The sequence below is a fragment of the Diceros bicornis genome, chromosome X (genome assembly GCF_020826845.1).
Source record: "Diceros bicornis minor isolate mBicDic1 chromosome X, mDicBic1.mat.cur, whole genome shotgun sequence".
NCBI classification, from domain to species: Eukaryota; Metazoa; Chordata; class Mammalia; order Perissodactyla; family Rhinocerotidae; genus Diceros; species Diceros bicornis.
Window position 1 is genome coordinate 47,345,180 of NC_080781.1, and position 8,732 is coordinate 47,353,911.

At 46.0% G+C, this 8,732-nt stretch overlaps 1 protein-coding gene across 1 annotated transcript; it reads left to right on the forward strand.

Annotated features, from left to right (window-relative positions):
* The first annotated feature begins 1,320 nt into the window (after nt 1–1,320).
* LOC131400502 (melanoma-associated antigen H1) lies at nt 1,321–2,752 on the forward strand. The gene has a single exon (XM_058535221.1). The coding sequence runs from the start codon at nt 1,555–1,557 to the stop codon at nt 2,212–2,214; it is 660 nt and encodes a 219-aa protein (XP_058391204.1). The 5' UTR covers nt 1,321–1,554; the 3' UTR covers nt 2,215–2,752.
* Nucleotides 2,753–8,732: the final 5,980 nt, after the last annotated feature.

Here is an 8,732-nt window from a genome sequence, read left to right on the forward strand (position 1 = left end):
TGCTTGAAACGCCTTGAGAGGCAAAAGCTGTGCTTCCTCTGTGATAAGCGCTTTTCATTTATTATCTGATTTAATTCTCACAACCCTATGAGGCCAGTACTTTAATTAACACCACTTTATAGATGAGGAAACGCAGGCTCAGAGAGGTGAAGTGACTCGTGCAAAATAGTGTCTTTGGAATGACATAAGAAAGATGCAGAGTGCTTGCTATAGAGACTCTTCCCTCAAGGGAGCAAAAATTGACTCATTACCCTTTTGGGAAGATCGAGACAAGCTTCGGGGAGGAAAGGGTGTGTGAGCAGGCAGGTGGAAATTAGTTGGAGATGAGAGGAAAGGCAATTCAGGCAGAGGAAACGGTGAGCAAAGACCCAGAGTGGATAAAGTTCAGAGTATGCTCCGAATTACATTCGGATCACCACATGTAGGAAAGAAGCAAAATAAATTAGGTATTCAGGTAGACTGGAGCCTAGAAACCTGGGAGCCAACCTGCACTCCACCACCCTCTCCCCATTCCCCACTTCCACTCAATCAGTTTCTAAAGCCTGTCAATGATCACCCTTAAAACGCCTTTCTGCCTCTCCATCCCCATGGCAACCACCTTAAGGCTCACTTTCATTCCCTCTTGCTTCTTATTCTAATTGCTTCCTAAGCGACCTGCTAGACAGTAGTCTGCTCCTCTGTGAGGCTGCATAAATACAAGTGTGATGCAGTCAGTGCCCTGCTTAATAATCTCGTGATTATATAACGTTTTAAAGGCCCTGCAACCTCTTGCACACTGTTCGCTTTTGCAGTCCCATCTCCTCTCATCACCCAGCACTTCAGCCATAGCCATCTTATCTGGGTCCCAGATAGGCCCACGAATTAATTGGTATACACATAAACTCCTTCTGAAAACAGGGCGAGTGATGAATGCGCTGTGTAGGCCAAGACAGGAATGGAGAGCTGGGGCTAGCTGATTCCTTCCAAGAATACACTCCCTCCCCCCAACCACACACACACACACACACACACACACACACACACACACACACACACCCAGCCCGCCTTCGGTGGGAATTGATTAGAGACACACTGCTTCCCAAAGCCCTTGGGCCTATCTTGTACTAGACTGAAAAATACAGGAACCCTGTGGTATTCATTTCTCCTCTGCATACCCCTGTCCTGGCCAACCCCTAGCCGTCATTTCTGCCCTAGTCCCACCCCTGCCGTGGCCTGCCCCTTTTCCTATCTGACAGTGGAAGTCTGGGTGAAGGAACCGCCCACTTCCTCTTTGGAGTTAGGCCAGTGCGTGGCAGCAGAGGCGGAGTCAATTCTGCCCAGCATTCTCCTGCGCTTGCAGTTGGGGTGGATGCAGGGGGCTGTTGCTCACGCAAGCAGGCTGGCATCCGAGTGAGCTTTGTCGCTGACAACGTGTGGCTTCTTGCTACAAAGACTCTATTGACACTGGTGGCTTCAGCGGCGGCCCCTTTTTAAGGCAAAGATAGTTGCTTTTTGCAGAGGTTACAGGCATCCTTCCTTAGAACTGCTGTAGGCTCGGTGCCCCTAACAGGAGATATGCCGCGGGGACGCAAGAGTCGGCGCCGCCGTAACGCAAGGGCCGCAGAAGAGAACCGCAACAGTCGTAAGATCCGGGCCTCAGAAGCCTCCGAGACCCCAATGGCGGCCTCTGTTGTCCCAAGCACCCCGGAGGACAGCCTGAGCGGCCCGGAGGCAGCCCGGAACACTCCGGAAGAGGCCTCCACTACCCCTGCGGAAGCCTCGAGCACCGCTCAAGCGCAAAAGCCTTCGGTAGCCCGGAGCAATTTTCAAGGCGCCAGGAAAAGTCTCCTGATGTCCATATTAGCACTCATCTTCTTCATGGGCAACAGCGCCAAGGAGGCCCTGGTCTGGAAAGTGCTAGGGAAGTTGGGGATGCAGCCTGGCCGGCAGCACAGCATCTTTGGAGATCCAAAGAAGGTCGTCACAGAAGAGTTTGTGCGCAGAGGGTACTTGATTTATAAGCCTGTGCCCTGTAGCCGCCCCGTGGAGTATGAGTTCTTCTGGGGACCTCGAGCACACGTGGAATCTAGCAAGCTGAAAGTCATGCATTTTGTGGCAAGGGTGCGTAACCGATGCTCCAAGGACTGGCCATGTAATTATGATTGGGATTCGGATGATGATGCAGAAGTTGAGGCTATCCTCAATTCAGGTGCTAGGGGTTACTCCGCCCCTTAGGGAAACATGGGGCAGACCCTTGAGAGGGGTTGGAAAGAGCATCAAAGGTACCCCAAAGAGTAGATTACCTGGGTCCTGAATTGAATATGATGGGGAAGGGGGGCACTGTATTTAGTATTTGTGATCAGTGCTAATTGTTTAAACTACGAAAGAGAGGGTTTGCTTTGGATATTGTAAAATTTTATTCATTTTAATACAGTGTTGATTTAGGTCACGATATATTTAAAAACATGATTGAATAAAACCTGTTTCTTTTTTTCTGCCATTGAGATTTAGTATAACAGTTTTGCTAACATTTTAAAATGAGGTCTTTCCACCATATTCTGCGGTCAGGTACATATTTTATATCATTGAAATAGGCTGTTCTTTGAAAGTTTGAAATAACCAGCAAAATGTGAGAGAAGGATGGGAGAATTCTTTTATGTGTGACCTTCCTGAAAACCTTTGTGTCTGCTGTTGTGTAAAGAAGACTGACAACTACCATGATTTTGCTTAGCTACCGCAAAACATAGAAAAAATAAAAGTGTCATGACAAGGACACCTTGTTCATTTATTGACCACCGGTTATGTGTGAGGCACAAGTCTAGGTTTGGAGGATACTCCTTAGCACACAACCCTCAGTTCTAAAGAATGTTCTAGATTACGTAGGAGAGACAAATATGTAAACTGGCAGTTTAAGTGCTGTAATAGGGAGTGAGCATGGGGCGCTAAGAAAAGGTACAAAAGCTTATGTGACCTGTCTTGGGGGTGGGACAGGAAAGAGGACATCATAGGGTGCTATGAAAACCCAAGAGATGCTTAGATAAGCTTGGGGGACTTGAAAGGGGCATCAGAGCGTACTATGGAAATGTTTTATATTAGGTACTTTTTGGATACTTAACCCAGCTTGGGGGAGGGGGCATTGGCAAAGGGAAGGGAACATCATAGGGTGCTGTGAAAATAGAAAATACATGTAAATCAGCTTGAGGTGAGGGCAGAGGAGAGAGGAATGGTTGCAGGAAAAAGGACATTGTGGCGGTACTACAGAAATTAAAAAGATGGGACTGTCAGAAAATTCTTGGTGAGATGACAATTTGGCATCTGAAAATAATATTGGAGATGGGGAAGGGAGTAAATGTGGAGGCACTAAAGGCAGCATGGACATTAGAGAAAAAACAGAATCTTCACTGAACTATTAAGGTTCTGTCTAGGGGAAAGTAGAGAAAAAGAAATGAGTTGGGGAAGAGGTGAGCAGGGGCTAGAGACTCAAAGGGTGGGAGTTATGGCTGATTTTAATGAGAATGAAGATGATTACATTATTAATATAATGATAAATCCTGGAATAAGTTTTAAAAAAGGCTCCAAAAAGCAGAGCCTCTTGGAAGAGCCAGAGAGAAGATTCGACCTGTGGCATCTCTGAAAGGTAACCTGGCATTCTCTCAGGAACTACAGTTTATTAGGGTGCACAAATTGTTTCAAAAGTGTGTGTTTGTGTGTGTGCGTGCGTGTGTGTTTGCAGAAGGGGGCTCATAGAAGTCGGTCAGCTAGTAAGTGGGAGAGCCTGCAGAGCAAAGATTTATTGAGCATCTCCTGGTACGAACATGTACCAGGGGCTTGCCACATATTATCTCTGCCACGTCGGTAAGATTACCCCCCATTTTACAGGAAGCGCCAGCTGGCTCAGGGGAAGAAACAGTGCCCTTCCAAAACCCGTCTGAATCCGTGTTTTCTTTGGCTCTGGTGGGGAATAATCATCCAATTGTCTAAAATGGTTATTTGCAAGTGTGGGCCAAGAAGCTTAATTCAGTCAGAGAGCCAGTAGTACCTAATGTAAAGGGAGAAAGAGTGGGAGTATACTGCAAGCTGCACTATAAAAGAGATGACTGCTGGAATCCTGAAGGCCTCAGGCAGGAGGCTCCACAGGGATGCACAAAGGATTGGGTGACCTGCCTTAGCCCAGCAAGGAAGCAATCAATGGCCCAAGCTTATTCCCCCCTTGGCCTGGAGGTTTAGTGTGTCTCCCACCCCACCCCGCCCCCCCAACACACTACATTGGTACTGCAAAGAGTTAATCTTCATTTGATTAGGTAAATGCTGAACAAGGGCGGGATTTCCGGTGGCTGTGAAATGAATGACAGGGCTGAAGGAGAGGCAGGGAAAGGGGCTTCTGGAAGGTGGTGAGAAAAAGAGAATATTCATTGTTTCATTTACATAAATTCTTTGAGCTTTGAGCAGTATCCAGATGGGACACAAGCTGGGAGCCTCTTGCTGTGTAAGTCCGAAACCTAAGCTGGCCCCACCCCAGCAGAGTTTCCACAAAGTGAGTGGAAAAGCTGCAGTTTTAGTTGCCGGGATACCTCTAAAGTGGATTGAGTTTCTGGGTCCTAGAACACTCCATTTGTTTAGGGAGCTCAGGGACAGAGAGCCCAAAAGTCCCTAATGCATAGCAAGAGCAGCAGCTGCCATTTCCTGAGTGCCTAAATTGTGCCAGGCACTTTGATTGCTGTTTTCATACATTGTTTCTAACTTTTGCAACAGTCCAGCACGGTCGGCACCACGAGGCCAAGTTTACAGAAGAGGAAACTCAGAGTCAGATATCAGAAGCAAGTTGCTAGGATCACCTGGTTGATCAGTGAGAGCCTTGCCCATGAACTCAGGGCTGGGCAAGTCTAAAGCCCACACTCTTATACTAAAACAACAGGCTGCATCACCGGGACACCTGGGGCTCCACCCAGCCTTGAGGAAGTCTTCTGTCTTCAAACGCCACTAAAACCCAGGGTAAAAGTGAGAAGGAGCGTGCTGGGGTGAGGTGAGGAGGCGTGGGAAAATAAAGTCAATAAGCCGTTTGGGGATTAGCTGTGGACATCCCTTTAGTCTGACTTGTTGTGGCCCTAATCGCCAGGCATCCTTGAGGGATTGCTATGTGTAGAGTGAGTATTTCCTTCCAAGACAAGTGTGTCTTCCCCATCACAACACATTGCTCAGAAACTTCGCCACCCTGAACACTCCATCAATCCTCAAATCCTAGGTCCTGGCTATCACACAGTAGACCAACTCAACAGCAACCTTTCTGGGCCTGCAATATTGTTCGCTGATGCTGTTTCCAATCCAGAAGGTACAATGGGCTGGCAGAACTCTTACCCTGGGCAGAGTAGAGTTCCTGGGGTAAGACACAGGCAGCAAGCAGTGGGTATCTGCCCATGCTAAGAAACAGGCTGAAGGACGTCCTCCTTGGGCCCAGTGTTGTGGCCGCGGCCTCAGCAGTCGCGTGCAGAGCAGACCGTGGTCATGGTGAAAGGCAGATATGGATTCTGTCTGGGCTCACATTCACCCCCGTGAAGTGGGTAGTGTTCAGGAGCCCTCTGTCTCCTTCCTTTGGCAGAAGCGTAGAATTCTAGCTTTCTGAAGGAAATGATTTTGTAGTAGTGGTGGTAGTGAAGAAGGGTGATTGGTACGAAGATGTACTGAGACCTGTATACAGGTTACTCTGGGGCTTGTGAGCCGTGAAACAGTTAAACATCAAAGAGCTAATGGAATTTCTTTGAAAATTTGTGTGAGGACACTTGCACAAAGGAAAGTCTCAGCTCAGCCAAAGCTATATAGAAGAATAACTCTGGAGCGATCCAGGGCTTGGAGAACAGGTTTGGGGAGAAAAAGTGGACTCTAGGCTTGTACTGCTCATCACCCAACAGGCATAAAGCTGACACAGGGTGATTTGGAAGGGAAGGTAGAGCCCATAACCAGCTGGTGAAAATCAGGCCCAGTTCTTGACTGGCCAATTTCTGCCTCAGTTCCTGTGACAAATGATACCCTTATAAATGTTATCTCAAAATGTGCAACACACGAGAAGTGCCTGAAATCCCTCCGGTAACTCTGACCAAGGAGACTCTTGATTCATTCTGTAAAGTCTCAAAAATAACTGGGCCTACATTATTTTGGATGTTGTGATTATCTAACAATTCATCCATTCACGCATTCAACACGTATTTGCAAAGGTCCATTTGTGCCAGTCATGGTTCCAGTCACCCGGGATACGTATATGAACAAATCACAAGCTCTCTTGTGTGAAAGCAGAAAATAAAAGGTAAACCTTTTAAATAACAGGTTATACAGTACCTTAGAAGGTAATAAGTACTCTGGTTTGGAGGCCGTGGGAGGGAGGTGGCAGTGGTAAGCTCACACAGAACAGTGTAAGGCGGATCAGAAATGCCAGGAAAGAAAGGCAGCGTTAAATTCAATACTAAAAAGTGGGCAGGGTAGTCCTCGTTGGAGGGGTGACATTTGAGCAAAGAAATGAAGAAGGCGAGGGAGTTTGCCTTGCTGATATAAAAAGGCAGTGTTGTTCAGACAGAAGGACCAATTACTGCAAAGGCTCCAAGGCCTAGGAGTGTCTAGCACATTTGAGGAAGGGCGGAGAGGCCAGTGTGGCTGCCATGGAGTGAACAAAAAGGACAAGAGTTGGAGATAAGGTCAGAGAGATTCAGAATCCCACATTAGGTAGGGCCTAGTAGGCCTTTTGAAGGAGCTTGGCTCTTGTTTGTAGTGAAATGTGATATGTCAGGGGCAGGAGGAGGAAGGCAGTGAGAGATTGAGCAGAAGAGTAGCACGATCTGACTTACCTTTTGAAAGGATCACTTTTTTTTTCCTTCATTTTTTGTTTATTGTGGTAACATTGGTTTATAACATTGTATAAATTTCAGGTGTACATCATTATACTTCTACTTCTGCATGGATTGCATCATGTTCTCATGTTCACCACCCAGATACTAATTACAATCCATCACCACACACATGTGCCTAATTATCCCTTTCGCCCTCCTCCTTCCCCCCTTCCCCTCTGGTAACCACCAATCCAATCTCTGTCTCGATGTGTTTGTTTGTTGTTGTTATTATCTACTACTTAATGAGTGAGATCATATGGTATTTGACCTTCTTCCTCTGACTTATTTCACTTTGCATACTACCCTCAATGTCCATCCACAGTTGTCACAAATGGCTGGATTTCATCGTTTCTTATGGCTGAATAGTATTCCAGTGTGTGTACATACGCCATCTTCTTTATCCATTCGTCCCTTGATGGGCACTGAGGTTGCTTCCAAGTCTTGGCTATGGTGAACAATGTTGCAATGAACACAGAGGTGCATGTACCTTTACACGTTGGTGTTTTCACGTTCTTTGGATAAATACCCAGCAGTGGAACAGCTGCATCCTATGGTAGTTCTAGCCTTAATTTTTTTTTTTGTGAGGAAGATCAGCCGTGAGCTAACATCCATGCCAATCCTCTTCTTTTTGCTGGGGAAGACTGGCCCTGAGCTAACATCCATGCCCATCTTGCTCCACTTTATGTGGGACGCCACCACAGCGTGGCCTGACAAGCGGTGCATCGCTGCGTGCCTGGGATCCGAACCTGGGCTGCTAGCAGTGGAGCACGCGCACTTAACCGCGACACCATGGGGCTGGCCCCTATCCTTAATTTTTTGAAGAATCTCCATACTGTTTTCCATAGGGGCTGTACCAGTTTGCACTCCCACCAGCAGTGTATGAGAGTTCCCTTCTCTCCACATCCTCTCCAACACTTGTTGTTTCCTGTCTTGTTAATTATAGCCATTCTGACGGGCATGAGGTGATATCTCATTGTAGTTTTGATTTGCATTTCCCTGATAGGTAATGATCTTGAACATCTTTTCATGTGCCTGTTGGCCACCTGTATATCTTCTTTGGAGAAATGTCTGTCCAGGTCTTTTGCCCAATTCTTAATTGGGTTGTTAGTTTTTTTGTTGTTGAGATGCATCAGTTCTTTATATATTTTGGAGATTAAGCCCTTATCAGATGTATGGTTTGCAAATATCTTCTCCCAATTGTTAGGTTGTCTTTTCGTTCTGTTGGTGGTTTCCTTTGCTGTGCAGAAGCTTTTTAGTTTGATGTAGTCCCATTTGTTTATTTTTTCTATTGTTGCTCTTGCCCGGTCAGACATGGTGCTTGAAAATATGTTGCTAAGTCCGATGTCCAAGAGCGTACTTAGTATGTTTTCATCTAGAAGTTTCATAGTTTCAGGTCTTACATTCAAGTCTTTAATCCATTTTGAGTTAATTTTTGTGTATGGTGTAAAGTAATGGTCTACTTTCATTTTTTTGCACGTGGCTGTCCAGTTTTCCCAGCACCATTTGTTGAAGAGACTTTCTTTTCTCCATTGTACGTTCTTGGCTCCTTTGTCGAAGATTAGAGGTCCATAGACGTGTGGGTTTACTTCTGGGCTTTCGATTGTATTCCATTGATCTGTGTGTCTGTTTTGGGGCCAGTACCATGCTGTTTTGGTTACTATATCTTTGTAGTATGTTTTGACATCAGGGAGTGTGATACTGCCAGCTTTGTTCTTTTTTCTCAGGATTCCTTTAGCTATTCAGGGACTTTTGTCGTCCCATATAAATTTTAGGACTCTTTGTTCTATTTCTGTGAAAAATGTTGTTGGAACTTTGATAGGGATTGCATTGAATCTATAGATTGCTTTAGGAAGTATGGACATCTTAACTATGTTAATT